We start from the raw sequence: 23258 nt of genomic DNA, 5'->3' as shown, positions 1-23258 counted from the left end.
GACAAACACTTACTTATTCTGCTTGTCTCGTGCATTGATATCGGCTCTTTTCTCTACCAACAGCTGGCAAATAGCAGGACGGCACATCTGGGTGGCCAAAGCAAGCGGTGTCCTTCCATCCTGAAAAGACAAAGGATTAGAAAATTATAGTGCCTAGCCTAGCTCGTGATCAAAATAAACACTGGTGGGAAGAAATTCTGACTGCAGAAGCAAAGACAAGGAAAATCCCAGCTGTAAGTGGGTGAAAGAAATATGAATGTCTGAATTCTTACCAAGTCTTTCGCATTTACTAAAGCCCCGTGATCACAAAGAAGCTGCACGCTGGAACAGCAGTCAGACATAGCTAGGAGAGGAATAAAGTCCATTATATTATAAGAAGTGGCATATACAGATCATTTTAAAAATCAGAAACAAGACCATACTTGAAAGACTGTGCTGAACTACAGAAATTTGGTACTACAGGAATGCCACTTTTTCATATAGAATTCATCCCATTTGTCAGAAGCTATCTAACAAACAGTGACAGGTCTGCCTAAATGACCAATATTATGCACAACGTAAGTTTTAACGTGAGCAAATGAGCACACACAAACCAATGTGGTAGAGGAATTTTTCACTTATGACTATAACTCAATTCTACTAACGCCCATGTTTTTTTTTATGCCAAGAGGGCTTTATTTGAACTTCACTCATAAATTTCAGCGAGGAGGATCTGGGCGACGCTGCATTCTGCAATGGACAGCCTTGTTCAGATTAGAGAGATTACTAGCACTTTATAGCACACCAAATTCAACATAGTAAAACAGTATTACTATTGTTGAGGATCACAGCTGCTATCCTGGCACCACAATTCAGAATTCTTTCCTTATTCAAAGTGAAATTTAAAGTGCAAACACTTAGAGTTTAAAGCTGTGTGTGTGGTCTGTAAAACCACCAGGCTGCCCAGCACAGAGATTTCATGCTACTAAAAGAATGCAGCAGAGCTTGACTATAATCTGCAAAAGTTTGTCAGCTTTTAACTTCACACAAGTGTTTGAAACAACAAAAAGGTTAAAAATTGCAGATAAAAGGCATGTCATAATGTCCTTTGAACTGTGAAACTAGAGAAAGGATTTATCAAAGGATTTAATAGAATTAAAACTGCCAATGTGGATTTAACAGACCAGAGCTCACAACAAACAAACTCACAAAACAGTGTTGTTTTGCAGGTGCTGGCATCTACATGAGGCTGATATGTCCTCCGTGTCTACTTCCTGCTTCATGAATTTCATTATGTACCAAACTAAAGTCACACCTAAAGACTACTCCTAAAGAGTTCTCCCCAGCCCCCTCTAGTCAGGCACACCACCGGCACTTTTCAGTAACCATCGTGCTGTTTTTAGGTGCTTCCTGAAGAGTTGGCTCACAATACAAGGGATGTCACCTGCCTACAATTTCTTCCCACCTGGCTTTAAAAAATTTCTGGGTTCAACACTGCTTCTCTATACTAGGACTAGTAATTGCTTTCCCTTTAGCGGGGTTTACTGAATTCCATTAAAGTGGAACTAAACCCCGCCATTAGCCTGTCCCCATTCCACCGCAGGGCACCACAATTTTCTTCCTTCTTTCAATCTTTGTCCATCTTGATTGGCTGTGCCAGTGTGATGTGACTCCTGGTAGGCAAACAGGAGTTAATTCAGTGCCAGCATGAGCAGGAGAAGCAAGGTAACCACCCATTGTTTTTATATTTCTCTGGGGACTGGGCAGGTAAGAATGATTACTGAAGAAGGATCATAGCTTGTCCGTTTCTGCAATAATGCCCTGCCTGATCTAAAACTTTTAAAAATTTGAACTTTTTTTTGCTTCCAGCTCACACTCTTCACATACATTTTTATAGTCTTTATGAATTTCAAGTATAACTATTTTTTTAGAGAAACAAAACCAGTCAACAAACCAGCAGCGTCGGGAGCTGTGAGGTCCACTCCATGTAACAGAATGGCATTTAGACAATCCAGGTGACCCTTGGAAGAAACAACATGGAATCTGAATAAAAAGATATAAAACAGTGAATTATTTATGGTGCTGAATCACTCATCTATCACCCCTCCTACAACGCCATTCTTTATTTCTCAAATGTAGCACCAATTAAGGCTTTAACATAAACAAATGCAGGTTTATAGGCAGGGCTCACCCACAGCTTTGATGACAATATAATGACTAAAGAATTGTCACAAAGCTATTTCTGGATACAAAAGAGGAAGCAGTAAGATTTACAAAAACATACGATCTACAATTTTAATGAATCACTTTGACAAATAGAAAGAAACCTATTATTTTTGATTCTGTAACAGATGTTGTCATTTTTTACCTAATCTTTGACATTTAATAATCTAAAGCCTGGATCAGAGTATTTTCTTTGAAAGGAACCAAGGTGATATATTAGAAAGGTGAGGTATACATAATAAAGTACTGGAGGATCTCAGATTCTGCTGTCCGGCTTTATTTTGTATTTCTGAAAATGGATTCAGTTATTAAAGATATACAGCGCTTACACCTTTCATTGCCTCTCTCAGATCTCACCATAAATGGCCAAGATACTGAGAGCCAGAAAACAATCGCCAAATGTGATGCAACATGTTTTTCGGATTTACCGGAAGGAGACAAAATAGAAACATATTGAAGCCAAAGATAAAGATTCAATTTCAGCTCATATTTGTGTGTTAAGTGCATGGCAGATGAGACGCCAGGTTCCATGCCATACTGCTGAATGTAAATCTGCTAAATATAGCTTTGTGTTTGTTTCTTTACAGTGTATATTATGAAGCACATATTTTAAACTCTCTGTGTTTGCAAACCTGAGTGTGGGTTGAAGTAGCACAGACACCACAGACTAAGTAAACTGTAATGGAATATGTTTGACAAGAAAAGCAAGAGTCAGTAATATGCTGGAGATGAGGAGGTTACACAATGCACAAAATCCCCTTCAATGAGAAATAATGAAAAATAGACTTGAGATACTTTCTTACATAAAGTTATCCCCCAAATGTTCCCCCCTGTCACCGTTTATGTAGGTTTGTTTAAAAAAAAAAAAAAAAAAAAAAAAAAATATAAAAAAAAAAAAAAAAAGTGACATTTTCAACAATTCCCTTCTTTTTATTCTTCATGTACCGATGTTGAGCACCTTATTTGTCATCAGCAATCTGCAAAATTTTGGACACATTACTGCAGGGTGTCAAACTCAAATACACAGAGGAACGAAATTAAAAACTTAGACCAAGTCCGGGCCCCATTTGAAATTTATTGAAAAAAATTGAGGAAGTTTACTACTTCATCTATAACTAACAAAAGCAAATCCCTCTACACACACTTTAGGGTTGAAAAGACTAATTTCTGTCTATCTATGCAGGCTGTGTGTTGTTCATCCTCTAACATCACAAGTTTGCCGGACACTAAATATTACACTATGCAGTCTCTAATGGATTGAAACAAACACAATGCCCCTGGTAGTCAGGCACCATGTGATCATTGCCTAGGCTTTGTGTCACATGAATAATGTCTATGTATTGAAAATGATGATGATGTGAGGTAGTAAAGCGGGCGGGCGGGCCAAATGTAGTTCATTTTCAGAGTTCTTGAGGTCCAGAGTCTGACACCCCTGCATTACTGTATATACTATATTTATCCTGGCACAAATGGCAAGCGGCACGCTGCTCTGCCAAGGATAAACGTTACATTAATAAAGGGACATAGATCACAAAAATTATTATTAAGTTAAAAGTACCAGGCTCTCCACTATGGCTGGGAATTTTGATCCCATTGCTTACAATTGTATAAAAGGACATGTGCATGAACAAGGGGAGTTATGGTTGTGTGAGTTGCTCCACCTGCTAAATATGAATTAATTCTATGTGTACTACCAACTGCTAATCAGTATATAGAACAAAATATGCAGAGAAACAGAGGAGTTATCAAATTCAAAGAAATTTACTGTATATGATATCCAAGAAAAAAATCATATTTACTACATATCAGAGAATTCTATTTTTTTTTGGCAACTAAAGAACTTCCAATCTGAAGTACGTGTAGTAGGACGTGTTTCACCAACAATAAGGTTCATCAGAGAAATAAATGGGTTGTATTACATGGTATAAAAGTGTGGAGTTGGATGCTGCAGAATATCACATATATCCAGGCAAAAAAAAAAAGGCTGTATAAATTTTAAGGTTTCCTTAGAGGGGTAATCAAGACCCTTTTAGTGAAGTTACGTTAACTTGCAAAGACTCCTGTAAGGGTCTCCATAGTGGTTAAGTTCTTTCCAGGTATCCAACAATTTAGGGTGCTAGTCAACAGATTCTGCAGGGGTTCCTATTATGGACCCAGGAGTCCAAATAATCACGGGCCTGGATGACAAACAACTCAAGAAAACCCAACAAATATAATTAAAAGTCAAATTACCATATTGGATAAGTGCCGCAGACTATACTAGTAAGAATTCCAGAAAAATAGAATCAATTATGTGGAAATATCAACATATTATGCACAGTGAATCATGGAACCATTCCCTGGTGAAGAATCAAATAATAACTCATGGACATGGATGATTCTCCCCCCGGGGAATGTTTAAGTGATTGTCAAATTCTACAAAATTTTTCTAAAAAATCCCTTAAAGTTTTAATGCAATTTTTAAACATTTACTACTTAGTTTTTGTGGTACTCTACATTATAAAATCAATTTACAGATCATTACAGCTACATTTTGGGTAATTTCTATGCATTATCTACTATAGGGCTACAATAATTCTTTGTGATTTTTAGAAGAAATTGAAGCTTTCAATAGTTAAATGTGTTTATTATAATAGTTAAATAGTTTGGTATGAATTACTTAAACAATGATACTGAACTTCAGATAAAAAATGAGTGAATACTATGTATACATCCGATACAGATCAGGGCCCCACAATAAGGAAGAAAAACCAAATCATCTTTCCCTCTACAGGTAATGTAAATTGTACTGATTTTTTATTATTTATTATTAAACAGGATTTATATAGCGCCAACATATTACGCAGCGCTGTACAATAAATAGGGGTTACAAATTACAGACAGATGCAGACAGTGACACAGGAGGAGAGGACCCTGCCCAGAAGAGCTTACAATCTAGGAGGCGGGGGAATTTCACACACAATAGGATGGGAGATATGTAGTGGTGAGAAGTAGTGAAGGTTTTAAAAGACAGAAGACGATGAGTAGGCAAGTTTTAAAAAATGGGTTTTGAGAGATCTTTTAAATGAGCAGAAAGTAGGAGCAAGCCGAATAGAATGAGGAAGACTATTCCAGAGAGTTGGGGCAGCTTTAGAGAAGTCTTTGGGCCGTGCGTGTGATGAGGTTATGAGTGAGGAAGTCATTAGTAGGTCATTGGAGGAGCAGAGAGAGTGGCTGGGGGAGTATTTTTCTATCAGGTCAGAAAGGTAAGTGGGACAAGAACTGTGTAGGGATTTGAAGGCAAAGCACAGGAGCTTGAATTTGATTCTCAGGTGAAATGGAAGCCAATGAAGAGAACTGCAAAGAGTTGCAGCGGAAGAGGAGCGGTGGGAAGGATGGATGAAGTGGGCTGCAGCGTTGATAATTCATACAGATTTGACATATTGCAATATCATAGAACTTACGCTGATCGGCCCTCCAGGTCCAACTTGCTGGGATTCACTCCCTTCTTGGTGAGAGTGGAGGAGATCTTGTCTACATCTCCCCTCTCTGCTGCTTTCATTAACCGATCATCATATTTGCTCCAGTCAGCAGTTTGCTGAAAATAAAAGGAAAAACAAACAATAATTATCATGACAAAATAAATCAGGTATATTGTGATACTAAATATTCTTCAACAAAACATATCCACAACATTCTACCAACCACTAGTATTACAAAACACACATTGTTTTTAGTGTACTGTAATGTGTATTTTATTATATTTCAGTATAACCTGTAATTGCCTTCACTGGCACTTTTCCAATCAAAAGCAAAGTTTCATCACAGCTTTGAAAAACTAATTAAGTGGAGTAAAAATATGTTCTCAATTTAGTTGATTTAATTAGAAAACCCAGGGGCATCAAACAACAAAATCAGTTCTTCTGTCTCCATTAGATTGATGCCATACAGAACCTCGGAGACATTGGCTTGTCTACACTTGTTTATTGAAACTTACAAACAAACCTCTTTTCATTCTTACAGAAGCAAAATTGTTGACCTTAATTAAAGCAGATTGCAGCCTTGCCTTCTTTTTTTGCAAAGCTGTACAGACTCCTCTACTATACTGAAATTGTCCAATCTGGATTCAAGATACATAGTCAGCTTCTAACAGTATGCATTAGAAGCCGCAGCAAGTCAAATAGCGCCAGCCTCATTTCCTGGCTGAAGTATGTTCAGCATCATTTATCTCCCCAGTCTTATGGTCCTGACCTGCTATTTCCATTCATTTGAAGTTCATAGCAAGCTAAGTACAGCACCCTGTGGGCTCCTCCTGCCAGCCATTATTTGTCTACATTGTTTAGAGAAGCAAAATGCCCTACATGAGGTTAAAATATATAATAAAATACTTGGTTTAAAGTGTGTAATAAAAGCAGAAAAGTTCTTGAAATTATGTTAATTTTACTCCAGTGTCAAAGGAAACAATTTTTTCCTATACATTGGCTTTCTAAAAATCTAGAAACTAAATACTACAAAGTTGTCTTGAGAGGTAAAAATGCGTAAAGAAGAAGGTCGTATCATATTGCCATTTTGTTGCCAAATTGTTTTGTGTCAGCACAGCGTAAGAGTTTACGTCAATTAGAAAGTTCAGGGTGGACATTTATAAGGTGTGTACAGGCGGACAATAGGCAAGTAAGGCTTTTTTTTTTTTTTTTGGCAAATATGTTTTTGTGTTTTGAAATACAATGCGAGGTTGTAATACACCTTAATAGCTTTGTTTAGTAATAATGCTTTGGGCCATCTGACCAAATTTAGGAGAGAATGCAAAACTTTAAGATTGGCACATGAGTCCAATATCTAGTTTGCAGTGCTTTGACTGTGGTTTCTTTTTCTTCAATGTGGCCCCTATCATTGTACTCAAAGTCAAAAGACCTAAAAGACTGATTTTTTTTATTTGTTACTTAAAAACTAATTTTCTAGTAATATCGATGAAGAAAGAATGTAAAATACACAACATTGCTTCTGGTTAGACAAAAACACACACTTATGTCACAAGCCTGCAGCTGCCCTACCAGCTGCTCGACAGGTCACCTCTCTCAAAACCACATTTTTATAGAAAGGTGTGGAAATTCTGTATAAGCCTAACATGATTTCTTATCCAAGAACCAAATGCACAGGGACATATATGATCATAATGGTTTCAATGTAAAGCATCCAACAATCAGCAAATGGTAACCAAAAAATTGTAACAAAGGATGAGCACTGGGACAAAAATGGGGAAAATGAACAGGATATTATCTGAAACTTTTTTTTTTAATAAGCAGGTATGAATAGAACAGGTCTATACCAACAACAAGATCCCTGAATGTCACTGTACACAATTAAATGATAGGAGAATGACAAAAGTTTCCACTTTATAATCAATTAAATTGAAAAATACAAATGTGTAAAAAAAAAAAAAAAAAATGTTTACCACTTTGATATAAAATGCAAATACTTCCAAGGAACTACTTGATGGTGCTCAACAATAGTATTCTGGACCTGCCCACTGATATCACATAGATACAACCAAATGCTGCACTTTGAGTGAATGCCTATGGAGGGGAGGACAGACCAAGCAAGCATGATGAACAGTTTCTGCACCTCCTTATCCCAGGAAGGATAGCAATAGCAGCCAGAAAAGCTCATTATTATTTGTCCAACGTCAAACATTGCTCAGATTAGCAGAATCGTGCATTATAATTGGGCAATGCATGGCCTTCCCATATCTTTAAAGTTCCTAGCTAATCTTTTAAAGCAAATTGGCAGATCTGCAAACAGGACACTATCTGCATGGAGTTTGCAGGTTCTCCCTGTGTCTGTGTGGGTTTCCTCCGAGTATTTTCTTCCCACATTCCAAAAACATGCAGTTAGGTTATGGACTTACCCCCAAAATTGACTGTATTAAATGACATATGACTATGGTAGGGATATAGATTGTGAGCTCTTTTGAGGGACAGGTGACATGACTATGGACTTTGTACAGCGCTGTGTAATATGATGGCGCTATATAAATAATGTGTAATATTAATAATAATCTGATATCTATGGAGGAATGGAGGTCCAGAGCTACAAAAACCCTGACTTTGCTAACAATATATCAATTCTATACAAAATCAGCTTCAACCTACATACCAGAAGTTGGAGTTAAACTTGCAAGTTTCAAGCAACCACAAAGTGCCAAAGAAATTATAAACGACAAACACCTTCTCTATCCCATGACAGTAACAATCACATGGTTGTGCATCATCCCAGCTTTTCTATGTTAATCACAAGTCCATGTTTAAGACTTTTTATGATATTTTCTTCTTCTCCAAAGTTTTGATTTACAGAACCCAGACTGTAAAGACAATCCAAGTTGGCACAACCTGAACAGGTGCAAAGTACACAAGTGTTGGTGCCTGCTGCTGATCATACAAACTACATTCATCCTAATTTATTCATTTATATGGAAACGATGATTGATGAAGTGGTTAGCACTATGATTTCAGTACTGGGCTAAAGACTGGATTTATAAGAAATACCACATGGATTTTGTTTGCTTCCTCTATGCGAATTCACTTTATAACCACACTGTACATGAAGTGATATCACCCAGGCTGGCCATGCTGCGCTGTCTAAGACTACAAAGATAGTGAGTACCTTCACCTCTGCTTGGTCATGGGAAATAAAAACCTTTCATCTGTAGCTAGGTATTGTTGTACATGTACTGTCCACATCTTCTGAATGATGTGTTATGTTTTCACCCACCATATAATTATCATTTTAGTGATCTTGGCGTACAACACAAAAAGAAATCTGGTGTATGAAAGAACAAGGCGTTTGCCAGGAAATCATCTATTATAGTGTATATAAAGAAAGTAGACAAGCTGAGGAATTACATCAGAAACACTGCACTCATGTAACATATACAACAAATAGCAGTGTTGGGGCACAAAGGATGAAGTGGAAACTTTTTTGAACGGTGGACAACACGGGAACAGAGGAGCTCAATGCAATTGTACAGCACAGAGGAGGACGAAAATGTGAGCAACAATGATATCTATGCAGCAGATGTGACTGTCCTCCCCAAGCACTTTAAGCCAGGATCACCACCTGGAACATTTCAGTAACTACCCGGCTGTTTTTGGGCAATTACTGATGAGTTGGCTCACAATATTGGGGCTGAAATTTCTTCCCAATAGGCTTATGAAAACTTCTGGGTTGAACGCCGATATGGATCAGGGCTTTCAATCAGCACAGCAGGTAAGAGTATACAATTATCATATTACTGAATGATCTGAAAGTCTGTGCAGAAATCTAATCTAACATATAAAGAAATATATGTACCAAGTGCAATCTATTGGAGTTCATAGCCAGGTACTGTAAATTAAATGAATAGAGACAAGATTCTTGCCAGGACTGAGACCCAACATGGAGATACAGCAAAGATTAATGTAACAGCATAATTGAACACAACAGGCAAAAATAGAGGATATTGAAAATGTGTGCATGAAAATATTGGTGTGCAATTTAATTGAATAATTCTAATAAAATTACTGAAACAATAATCACAAACATAGCGCTGAATCTCATACAATCTATAAAGACATTCACATTCACACAGAACTCACTTTGTGCTTAGAAGAACAGGTGAACCAGGGTGTCATCCTGGCCCCGTTCTGCGTTCCTGTCCCAGACAGCAGGTTTTCCGTTTTAAAGCCAACACTGGGATAAAATATGTCAGAATATGTCTGTGCCAGCTGCCATCTACCCCGAAGAGTGGTGGCCCATTGCCTGCCCTAGGACAGGGCAGTACAGGCAGTGATCTTCAGGTCATTGCTAGCCGGTCTCCTCCACTTTGAGAACTGCTTCTTCTTTTGTGATGTTGGCTTCCCTCCCCTTTCAGCACCAGTCCCTCTCCTTAATTTGAGTCTCTGTTCTTCACACAAATAGTGGCTTCTCCCAAAATGCTCTCCTTGTAAACAGAGCGTCTCTGGCCCTGGCCCAGGGGGAGGGCTGCTCTATTTTTTGCCCGGGAGGAGGTAACAGCTGAGATAGTGAGGAGGATCTGTACACACATGCCCTGCATTCTCATGTACTGAGCCATCCGGCCGGCCTCATAACTCAGGGCAGGGAGCATTGGAATAACAATTGCAGCACCAATACAGGGCCTCCCAATTCTTCTCTGTCATACTTCTATCACTGGAGGCTTTGTTACTTCCTCTTCCAATACAGGATTAGGAAATATTGCACTTCTTGGAAAGTTATGTTCTTGGAAAAAGTCACACGAGTGGTAATTTTTTAGGATGGAATTTCCCCCACCGAATCATGCTGAATGATTTACAAAATAAGTACAGATGTCATTCTGACAAATGACTTAGATGGTAAACATACACTGGGGCAATAAAAAATTATATATATATATTTATTAATATTATTATTAGTAATAAACAGGATTTATTTAGCGCCAGTGTTCTCACCAGCCCCTTTTAGCCGAGCGGCCCATCCAACACTTTTCATTGATCACCTGGCTGTTTTTGGGTGGTTAATGAAAAGTTGGGGCACAATACAGGGGCTGCCACCCACCTACAGCTTCTCCACACCTGGCGCAAAAAAACATTTCTGGCTTTAACACTGAGTGCTAAACACAGCTCTGTACATTATTTAGTGGTTGCAAATGACAGAGAGATACACACAGTGACACAAGGGGAGGAGAGGACCCTGCCCTGAACAGCTTACAATCTAGGAGGTGGGGGATATAATATCTTCATATATATATATATATACATATACATTATATATATATATATATATATATATATATATATGTGTGTGTATGTACAATATTATGCAGTCAGCATCTGATTTTGCAATAGAAACTATAAAAAAAAAAATTGATGTTTTAGTTAATATTAAACTCTGGACCTTTTTTAAAAATTTCCCCTCTAGAAACTATTTATACAGTATTCTTGCTAAACAAAAAATGAAAATAAAAATCATTCAGCCACACGTTTCTGTCATTAAGATTGAGCAGATCAATAGTATTTTATGTGAGATGGGAGAACAGTAATAAAGACTTCCTCTGCATTCCTACCAAGTAAATATAGTCCACCTATGTAATAAACATCTTCCCCAATGTCCACCTATGTAATAAACTATATTATGTATTTATTCAGCACTGTACAACCCCTATTTATTGTACATTGCTGCATATTATATTATTACTTTGCTTGTTACCTAGAAAGCAGGTGTCATACTGATAAGTACATTCACTGTCAGTACCTGGGAATGTAATATTTGATCTGCCGTTCACTGGAATGAATAGAATAAAGTCTACATGCTCTGTAGGAAATGAGAGAAGCTGTATACACAATTTTATTAGACTGATTTTGGCTTGGGCGTAAGCACAGAAGCGGCTTCACCACAGGGGTTACAAGGAACAAATCAAAGGATCTGGTGACAAGTATGAAAAACGAGGGAAAGATGAGCCGTGAATACCAAGTACATAACGTACATGAATATTAATGTCTCCCTCCAAACATCACCATCTTCTAACTTCACCTGAAAAAAAAAAATCCTCCCCATTCAGCAAGCGTGAGAAAAGAAAAATCTGTGACGATGTCTGGCGGGGAGATGGGGCTGCTCGCAGTGAATGGACATTGTACTGGAAGGGAAGCAAACAAGTGAATAGGGAGGGATGTGAGGGCACTCTTACCAGCCAACCATCCCCAGAAACCTCTGCAAAGAAACAATGCTTCATTACATGGTCTGATATCAAATCAGAGAGCCAGGAAACAGAAGCAGAGCATTTCCCATGGTCACAGGCCATGCAAGGCAACCCTGCACAATCACACAGCGTGAAGGAGTCCATTATGGGATGCTGTAATATGAATGCTTCTCTTATTTTCCTTCTTTCTCCTCCTTTTCACAGAAATCAAAAGATAAATATATGAACTGCATGACATCACTTGAAAGACAATTACTGTATACAATCCATGCATATATGTCATGGTTCCCTACAATATGAACTCCTAGCCGCAACCACAATACATAATACAGCCAGCAACTCACTATTCCAATCAATGCAATGGTTTAAAGAAACTACGTGGTAGTTCCAGTATTCTATATTCCTAAAACTATTTGCAAGCGCTAATAAAGCTGGGCTCCAGGCAGTCATAAAAGACCCTCCAGCCCTCCCATTTTAATATTATTACTACACAGTATTTATATAGCTCCAACATATTACACAGTGATGTACAAGGCCCATAGTCATGGGGGCTCACAATATATCAATAATGGTCAATGTCTGGGGAAAGCCATTTAACTATACCACGAGTTTTTTGGAATGTGGGAGAAAACCCACACAAACATGGGGAGAACTGGCAAACTCATCCAAATTTTAGCCAGGGATGGGCAGAACTGTGTTGGCTTCCTAACATTTAAAGCTGCCTGAGAAAAGAGCATAATGCCGGTCCCTCACCATCACCCCCTGAGCAGGGCCCAGACCAGGCTGTATTGCTCAGCTGCCGTATAGTTTGCAGAGGGGAATGTAGGACTTAGCTGTACTCTCCGACAGAAGTACCAAAATCACAAACTGATTAAACAAAATCTAAATTCACACATTTGAAATTTAGTTGGGCATTCACCTACTTCCATAGTCTATATAGCAGTGAGGTTGCATTTCCGTTTCCATTTACTCGAACCGCTGTTTTAGAGGAGATTTTATATGTAACTTTAATCCATGGAAACCTCATGGAGAGTCAATAGGGGTGGGAGTGAATGGCTCAGTACCACTTGCTGACACTCATCAAATCTGCAGACACGGATTCTTTAAGAACCAACACTGTGGTAAAGCGCCGTGAGCGGTGCAGAATCGTTTTAACTTAATGGGCAGGTACAGTTCTGCTGCATGATCAAATCCAATTACCTATATTGAAGTAGGGCGCAAGGCATTTTTTAAATATTGAGTAGGCTGGGGTTAGAGCCACTACAATTTTTTTACTGCCGTCTGTAAATTTACTTCCACTTCCTGAGACAACAAGATTCAAAAGCAATTTTACCCTAAAGCTAGGTACACACTTACAATAATTATCGTTAGAAAACGAACGATGATGATTATGCACAATTCTGTACATGTTATAACAATACGATCGTTCAAATATAATCCACCAATAGTGTACACACGCTAGATACGATCGTTTGGACAATGCAGGAAGTGACGTGTAAAGGAGAAAGTGTACCATCCACGACTATCGTCGCTCAATCAGATATCGGGTCGGGTATAGCCGGGTCTATGCTTGTTAAGTGGCCTTATCGTTAATTATAATCATATAACACTGTTTTTGTGGTGACCTTTAGGCTCTTTATATAAAAACATGGCTGCATTATTGTACCAAAATATCAATGGATCCTGCAAAACTTACATTGTAACACACACACAGCAATCCAAGATTTAGCAGAGCTAAAGACATCTAGGACTTTGGCATCCAAACCAGTCCCAATTTTATAACAGCGGTTCTATAACTGCACCAAGGAATTCCTGGTCAGCGTCACCGAGAAAGTTCCGTCTGTACACAGACATCTAAACATACCTCGTCTGCACCCTGTAGGCTCCCAATAAACATCAAGAGGGGAGAGGTATAAAAAGCAAAACTATGTTAAGCATGCACAAGGTGACACATTAGGGACAATTACCAGGGACACACATTGAGAATGTCACAAGAATCTGACCTCGCCATACAGCTTTTTCTGGTCTCTTGACCTCCTTCACACCCTGCAAACATCATACTATTTAAGCTTGTTTACCCGGCACTATGGAGGTCTGCACGGCTAAAATACAGGATGGATCCTTGAGGTACAAGAGAAGAGGCAAAGCATCAACCTGCAAAAGGCTCCTGTAATCTATTGGTGTCAAGTCTTATATTCATTAGCCTGCATAAATAATAAAATTAAAGTTAACAAAGATGAAACACATGTGTGATAACGGTCCTAAACTCAAAAACATTTGGCCAATTTGGCTATCCAGTCACCCTGGCAGGCAACGTTGAAAGGTCCTGGACTGCCCAAGAGGTCTCTACATTGCAGTTGGTATATACAGCCTGATGTAGGACAATTCTCGGTCCATGATTAGACAAACAAGGAGCAGCAGGCAGCACTCACTGCAAAACTTTGAATCCAGTTTTTTCTTTTTTTAAATCACTGACTATTTCTCTTTGTGGTGGCTTCTTCCAGAGGGGTTACACCACTAGAATCCAGGCTTTAACACTGATCAGTCTTATTGCCACCCATGGTAGTTATACCATCGAGATGCTGCAGTTTTCTAAAACCAAACAGGACCCCACTGCTGGTAAATCAATAGTAAGCAGTGTTCAAGTCGGGTGGTAAGAAATTGTAGGTGGGTGGCAGCCCCCGATACTGTATTGTGACCCATCTCCTACGTAACCACACAAAAAAGTGCTGAATGGTGCACCCAGCTAATAAGGGCTGGTAAGTAACCCCATCACTCAATAAGATGCTACTCCTCTGCAATCCAGAATCAAAGACTTGGCACCTACTATTATTACACATTTTTTTTTAATAGCTCCATCATATTACGCATCGCTGTACAATGTTCATAGTCATAACACTAGCTGTCCCTCTAAGGGCCCACAATCTAATGTACCTACCTCAGTCAAATGTCTTTAATACAGTCTAAGGGCAATTTTAGGGGGAAGCCAATTAACTTGACCATGTTTGTTTGTTTTTTACCATCAATCAGTCTTAGATTTAAGTAGTTAAAAAGGGGTCTTTTATAAAAATGAATAAACAGGTATTGTTTAGAAGACGTAAGGGGATAAGAGGGTGTGTGTGTTTAAAGATCATAATAACAAAGTGTATGCAGGGCCAAAAACATTTTTATTTTAGTTCTAGCTATCCACTCCTTTGTCTTGGTAAACATTGTCAATGGAACAGAAAATTAGGTAAAGCCCAACATTTTGAGTTATCATCAGAGCAATAGGCAAGGGAAAATCCTTCAATGGGGACACCAGTTCAGGTATAAAAGTGCATGCACTTTGGGATAGTTTTCTTTTCTTTCTTTCCTTCTTTGCTGTTGTGTCTATTACAAGGAAAGGAAATCTTTCTAGTAGGGTACAAATCTAAACTCAAGAAGTGAACTGTATTCTTATGCAATTAGTAGAATCGCATATGACTATGCTGCCGGTCCAGAAGTAAAAGCTAGCATAACGTTAGCTTAAAAGAAATCTGTAAAAGAACACTCATGCTGAAAAATGTAGATTTTAGAGCACACTTGCAACCTAGTGGTGAGAATTTGGGTGTCCCACTAAAAACATTTTTGGTATATATACCTTTTAGCTGTCACATTGACTTGTGAGGTCCTGAATATTCCTGTACAAAACATCTTTCATATCATCACAAGTGAGCATTGTTCTATACAGATTAGGGAAACATTTTCTAAGGGAAAAAAACTTTGCTTTCTGTTGACCCACTGGGCCTGATGTATTAAAGCTCCCCAAGTCTGAAGAGGATACACTTCCATCAGTAAGGCTGGGTGATCCACTAAACTTAGGAATGGATTTCTTTGAAGTAACTTGCTATCAAATGTTTTGAATACGGGAGCAGATCCATTCCAGCTTCAACTGATAAAAGTGTATCATCTCAAGCCTTGGAGAGCTTTAATAAATCATACCCATTTACCTAGTAAAGTCCTATATGCAAACTTCAGTCCAGATGTTGTCAAAAGGCAAGGGTTAAAGAGGCACTAATATTCCTCTTTTAAAAATGTTGGATCAGCCCAGTCATTACAGCAGGAAGAGGCAGGAGATGTCCCTTCTGCAATATTCCTTCTTAGCTGCCCGACTGCTCCGTAAACTGTCAAAAGCAGAGTTGCGCATGTGCAGGATACCTGGCATTCCTGGCTCCCCTTACCAGGACAGAATGAACTTATTTCATCTCGACCCAGCTAATCGAGATGGCTAAAAATTGCAAGATGGAAGAAGATGGCCCTGTTAAAGAACATGCTTTAGGGGCCATGTTCCTAATGAAACACTTACTCCAGGGACAATTGTCTTAATGGGTGGTTACCCCCCTTTAGGGAAAGCTCTCTGCCTGTTTTGTCTCTGGTGTAGGAATTGAAGGGGAATTGATTGCCCAAACGCTACAGACAAAAAAAAAAAGTCAGCAGTTTTAATACGTTCACTTTGAAAATGTAAGCAATTAATTAGCAATTAATATTTGCTGGTTTACTTAATGTACTTTTACTTCTGAATGCTGAAATTTGTGCTCAGTATGCTTCACTAGCTTTTCACAATAGGTCATAAGACCAAGCATCTTTCATCATCTCCAGTGTATCCCAAACCTTTATGACCCACCAACACTGCAGGTATTGTGGAAATGCTCACTTATGAGTAGCAGAGGAATTTGTATCTGATCATCCTGATTTTCATCCTTCTGCACATTCACAAAACATACATTGTACGGACACTTGTACAGCTTTGATAACACTGAGTAGATTTTCCCCATGGTATAGAACTCATTCTATAACTTGCTGATCAGCTGTATGCGAAATTTCCTTGCCAAGGTTTGAATATTTCTATGAAGAGCGCACCTGCCTATGATAGCAGGGGATGAAGAGGCTCTGATGAGGGTCAAAGTAACTTTGTGGTTTTAGATTTCTTCACCTTTCACCAAATCTTATTTACATGTACAGGCAGCTGCACTCTTCATAGGATTCATATTTATGCTGTTTATTTTGGTAAACACGAGCAATGCCAACATTCCAAGCATGTAGTTGTGAAATCCTGTAAGTATATAATAATATATTAGAACCATACAGCATTGAATATAAATACAAAAGCTATTTCTACACATTTTAAAATAAAATCTGTGCCCCTGTGTATGCTTGTCAGAGCCCCTTAGGATGTGTTCATGGTCAGAGATGGTAAATCGTTTAGTAAGGTTAAGTGATTCAAGAATGTCCAGCTAGCAGCAAAGTCCTATAGCAAAACAAATGGTACCACCAATGTGCCTGCTTTATTAAAGCTCTCAGAGACTGCAGAAGATAGACTATCATGGGAGAACCTGGGCGATCTATTAAACCTGCAATAGATTTTGTCAAACTAATTTGTATTAGTTGACAAATGTTTTCAATCCTGGACCAGAAGCATTTCAGGTTTGCTAATCACCCAGGTTCTCCCATGATAGCCCTCTGCAGTCTTGTAGAGCTTTAATAATCAGGCCCAATGTGTGCCCTACTGATGGTATCGGCCTCCATTCTGCCTCCCATGCAGTCTGTGTGACATGCAGAGGGATTTTTACCTATTATCCTGGGTATAGGCTCCAATCAGTCTTTTAATGGTAAGAAGTTCCTTCATTTTAAGCGGATTCAATAGACTATACCTTATCACGTGCAAGTTTCAGGTCAGTATCCTGAATGTATTAGGAGCAGGGATGGGGATGGCATTTTTTAGGATGGCATTGGCAGCTCAGAAATTTCTCTCCATGGGGCAGTCACTTAGCTATGGTTCTGTGGAACTCTAAGGTTTCCTACGTGGACATTAGTGATCTTTTTGGTTATTTGTAAGATCTTGCTTCTAATATATATATATATATATATATATATACACACACACATATATATATATATGAATAAATAAATAAAGGGGTTGAGGCACTTGGAGGTTCACTTTCCGGTTTGGAAATGTTTCCATGTACACACCTCAGCCCTACCTGAAGCTAAACTGAAGTGCTGTGTATTGTTACAATTGTAACCAAGCAGCTAAATACCAAAACAATCCCTTCCACCAAGCTACACAACAAATCCACACAAACTGTCAACCAGTAGTAAATACATATTTGTATACCTTTTATAACTATTTCGACTGGATCACTTTGTTATTTAATGCAAAACCTTCCAGCTGTGCCATCTTTATTATAATTTATTGTCTACTAGATTGTAAGCTCTTTGGGGCAGGGTCCTGTCCTCTTATATCACTGTCTGTATTTGTCTGTCATTTGCAACCCCTTTTTAATGTACAGTGCTGCGTAATATGTTGGCGCTATATAAATCCTGTTTAATATTAATAATGATAATTATGACCACAGTTAGAAGTGTTTCACTGCTACAAGGTAATAGTCCTAATTTGGATATTGAAGTCCTAGACTGTAGAAGATATTTATTTACATCATACATGTCTATACAAGGTTAGAATCCTTGTAGTGCAATGTGATCCAAAGAAATACAGTTGAAAGAGATACAGTTTGAGCAAGGAAGCCATTGCAACAGTCTACTGATTTAACCCACAAGGGAGTATAACTCAATCACTGCATTCCCAGCAAGAAAAGCACCAACAGTTCTTTATGTTTGCTTCCAGGCCCTGCAGAACTGCATCTGTAACAGGGAAGGATAGTGGTACACACAGGAGAAAACAATTGCAGCAACCTACTACGTTCCTACTTTTACTTTACCAGAGCAAAACATACAGTTGTTAGAATTTAACTCTATATATAGCTTCTCTAGATTATATTGATATTGATATGGGCCTTGGGGCTCCCCTCCATACAAATTAATATGTAGAACCAACTTGTTTTTTAGTTTACCTGAGGCTTTATGTTTATCCACTGGCTCATATAAAATGAGTGCTTATATCTTTAGATTTACATACAAGTCCCATTGTGACTGTGCTTTTCTTGGTCTATTATCATTATGTTGTATTTATATAGCGTCATCATATGACACAGAGCTTTACAAAGTCCATAGTCATGTCACTAACTGTCCCTCAAAAGGGGATCACAGTCTCATGTCCCTACCATAGTAATGGTATAAACACATCTAAAGTCATTGGGGGAGCCAATTAACCTGAGTGTTTTTGGAATGTGGAAGGTAACCGGAGTACCCCGGAGGAAACCCACGCAAACACAAGGAAAACTTGCAAACTCCATGCAGATAGTGTTCTGGCTGGTTTTTGAAACTTGGACCCATCACTGCAAAGGTCAGAGTGCCAACCAGGATTTGTTGAGTTTCCAATGTTAACATAGGGATCCCTAGAATGAGATTGGCCTTGATGTTGGCTCCAGGGTTTATCCTCATATTAGTAGTTTAAACTGACAATCTCTGGTTTATTTAAGGTGTTCTGCTTATCTGCTGCCTTTGTGCAAGTTTAGATCCCAGGGTGCTTTAATCTTGTTCTCTGTACTCTCTTACATTATTGTTATCTGGTTACTGTTTTTCCTCTGCTTCCCTAGCATACCACATTCCAAAAAGGTTATGTTATATCTTCCTTTTCACTCTGTTTCCTGCACAAAGTTATAGCAAAGCATATCAAAAGGCTGTCTGTGTACCAACATGAAAACAATTCTCAAAGAAATCTGTTTACCTGTAACAGTTGTAAATTTATTGCAACATGTTATAATAAAATTGTTACTTTGTTTAGAATCAGGGAAGTTACAAAGTAAGAAAAGTGAACATTGCAAACTATTCTCTCTCCAGCATCGCCATCTAGTGGTAATGTGATGTATTGCATCCTTCAACCATAAATCAAGTCACAAATCCAACTCTCAGGTCAGCAGATCTGAAGAAGAGATCAAGGTTACTAATAACAGTTCTGCAAGCTAAGTTCTGTTCATGGTAATGAATGCTTATCACTTTGACTTTTACATGAATGGAATCTATAAATTCCTAATAGCAATGCAGACATTTATAATTAAGCACCTTTTAGGTGTAATTACAGGACAAGCCTGGCAGCCTCTTACATCCACTGTAGAAGAAAATCACATGTTTTGTCTTCTTAAGTATAAGGTAGGGCAAGAGAAAATTGCTCAGTTTATAATCATTCAATACCTTACGTTTAGTTCAAGTAGAGACCGTATTCTACAAGGTGGCCAAGGACATGTTATGTTCAAAGCAGATGCTTGACATTTTTAAAACAATTTATTAGGAAAATGTCTCCATTTGGGCATTAGAAGTTCTGTCCATTGTCCCCGTTACCTCTGTCCCATTATTATTAGAAATTAAGTCATAAGTAATGCATTCAGCCATACCACAAAATGTAGGTTCAAGGGGAATGTTTTTCCCCAGGAGGGAAGGATAATTGCCATCTTTTACCCCCTAGGTCAAAATGCATTCCATCCTGACCTCTTTACCCCCTCCAGGCCATGACCAAGTGCTCTTCAGGCTTCTCATCAGTGGCTATCTAAAGATTATTTCCTTCATTACTTCCTACCTCTTCTCCCAATGGTTCCATGATCACATAATACTAAATCCTGTCCACAATCAGATTCCATGGTCTTGTCTCTCTTCCCCAAACCCATGATCAACCCCATTCCTCCGAATCGTTTCTCCCTCATTGTACTATTACCTGCAGGAGGTAAGCAATGGCTGACACAATAGTTTCAACAAGGGAAAGAACTAGAAGTTTCCAAGAAAAATTAGAATGGTATTTTTTTAATTCCAATCATGTACAGAAGACCTGGATGGGATCATCAGTCTCAGCCACATTATATGTGAAGACATACTAAATATTGGCAAGATAAGATTTTTTTAGCTTCTTTTGCATTACATACATGTAAGATGTAATATGGGATATATGATGTAGGATGAGAGCTTACAGAGACCTAACTGGTTTGCATGCTCTCTCCAGGTCAGCTTAATAGGCAAGGATCTGGATAACTGTTTGACAGCCCATACCTTTTATTACTATTTTTATTATTATTATTATTATTATTATTAATAATAAACAGGATTTATATGGCACCAACATATTATGCAGTGCTGTACAAAAAATAGGGGTTGCAGATAGTGACAGTGACACAGAAGGAGGAGAGGACCCTGCCCAGAAGAGCTTACAATCTACCTTGAAAACCAAGTCAGAAGCACAAGCTCCCATATTTCACAGGTCCACCTTATACCATACAATGCTGGGTGGACTAGGATATGTGAATCTGTCAGCTTTTACTCCACCCCAGTCAGGCAGCTATTTAATATGCAATAACTGAATAAAGAATGACAGCTTGGGAACTGTACTCAGCATATCTTGGAGCTGGGGCCAACACTGCTGAGTAATGATTTGGCATTTCAATGAAACAAGCCTGATCATGCCTGACAAAATAAAATGTGCAGAGGAACAATCCTTTAAAGGAATCCTGTGCTGAGAGAGATACATAGGCTACCATACATGACTTTTCCTTCTGAGGATGCTAAAGCTCCACTGTTATGATGACCTAATGACTTTACCATTTACTGAATCACTAACCCAGAACTGCTATGCAGATCAGTCCCGGCTTCAATTTTATTTCATTTGCTGCATGCTTCTTCTAGATAGGCCACCTGCAAAATTACCTTTATTGTATGTTCTCTCTAAAATATTATATTTAATATTAATAATAAACAGGATTTATATAGTGCCAACATGTTATGCAGCACTGTACATTAAATAGGGGTTGCAAATGACAAACAGATACAGAAGGAGGAGAGGGCTCTGCCCTGAAGAGCTTACAATCTAGGAAGTAACACACAATAGGAGGGGAGATATGGAATGGTGGAAGTAGAGAGGGTTTAAGAGACAGAAGAAGATGGGTAAGCAAGTTTGAAATGATGGGTTTTGAGTGCTCTTTTACATGAGCAGAAAGTAGGAGCAAGCCAAATATTCTAAGGAAAACCATTCCAGAGAGTCGGAGCAGCTCTAGAAAAGTCTTGGATCCGTGCGTGTGTTGAGGTTATGAGTGAGGAAGTCATTAGTAGGTCAATGGAGGAATGAAGAAAGTGGCTGGGGGAGTATTTTCTATCAGGTCAGAAAGGTAAGTGGGACAAGAACTGTGGAGGATTTAAAGACAAAGCGGAAGAGCTTGAATTTGATTCTAAGGTAAAATGGAAGCCAATGAAGAAAACTACAAAGAGATGCAGCATTTTTTTTTATTTTAGTGTAGGGCTAAAGCTCCCAATGTTTTTCCATTCACTGTGGTCTCCCCCACTGTGATCCCTGAACGGCTTTCCAAAAAACACAACATTGAGCTTCATGAAAGTACACAACCAGCCTCTCCCATTCCCACTTTTAACCTTTCCTCCTCCTAGAGTTCCATGGAAAAACTTAACCCACCCCATATCAGATAAGTGTGCATTCCAACAGTAAAACAACACAAATATATCATGTGCATGTAAGATATACGAGAGTGCAGAATGCGAGGCAGCCAAGATCTATGCATTAAGTCACGCCATTCCTAAGAATAGATGTGAAGGAGAAAGGCGGATATACTGTGCAGAGTTATATACTTATACACAGCTATTTGTTCACTATGAAGGCGCCTTTCTACATTGAAATTTTTAACTCCTGATTTAAAAGGACTGTTTGGGAACTGAGGAACAATTTCCATGCATCTTAAAAGACCCCACTGACCAGATCTATTGATTTCTGCAATCAGTTACCCATTTTCTTTTCTAATAGGTTTGGGCCAATAGGCAGTCCAGAAAGTAATTCCCAGAAAAAGTGTATATTAGTTGCTGCACCCCTGGCAACACAGGTTACATAGACTAGTGCAGGAAAAGCTTTTGGCACACCATGAAAAATCCTCATTCCTAGAATCCTGTGCTCTCTGGGGCCTGATTGTGCTCCTACTATTGGCATATTGACAGGGGTCACCGAGGCCACTTGCTCCATGTGACCATTGTCTTCTGCTGAAGAGACCAAAAGGTCACCGAAATGTCTTTCTGTCTCTAAGCTGGGGGTCCCCTTGGTGATAGACGGCAGCAGACAACAGTGCCATTTTTATTTTTTTAACCCTCTTGAATGATATACCTAAACACAACTGGTGGGAGAGGAGCAGAGACAATACCTGGGACAACTCACACAGTCAGCCCCATGCACAGGCATAAACATGCCACTAGTTGGCGCTCAAGCAGCTGCCCAAGAGCTGAGGGACAACAGGTAACCAGAGGAGGGGCCACCCACCAGGTAAGACCAAGGCAGGTGAGCAGCCATCACCTGTCATACCACACAGTTAAAGGAACATAGAGGAGGGGACACTGCAATATACATGCAAGAATATTAGAATACAACTGAGGGGATCATATGATACACATATAACAA

At 38.8% G+C, this 23258-nt stretch overlaps 1 protein-coding gene across 1 annotated transcript in view; it reads right to left on the bottom strand.

The window, feature by feature from the left end:
• The window catches only part of UACA (uveal autoantigen with coiled-coil domains and ankyrin repeats), a 49497-nt gene that overhangs the window by 16462 nt on the left and 9777 nt on the right, over positions 1-23258 (bottom strand). The window contains exons 2-5 of the mRNA XM_072399121.1: positions 5646-5779; positions 1934-2022; positions 273-343; positions 14-120 (exon numbers count right to left, since the gene is read on the bottom strand). Coding sequence (XP_072255222.1) covers positions 14-120; positions 273-343; positions 1934-2022; positions 5646-5779 — 401 coding nt within the window. The remainder of the gene's footprint in view (positions 1-13; positions 121-272; positions 344-1933; positions 2023-5645; positions 5780-23258) is intronic.

Source organism: Pyxicephalus adspersus, chromosome 2 (genome assembly GCF_032062135.1).
Source record: "Pyxicephalus adspersus chromosome 2, UCB_Pads_2.0, whole genome shotgun sequence".
In the NCBI taxonomy this organism is placed as follows: Eukaryota; Metazoa; Chordata; class Amphibia; order Anura; family Pyxicephalidae; genus Pyxicephalus; species Pyxicephalus adspersus.
The sequence above is the reverse complement of the archived record's forward strand: the minus strand, read 5'-3'. Positions and strand labels throughout refer to the sequence as shown.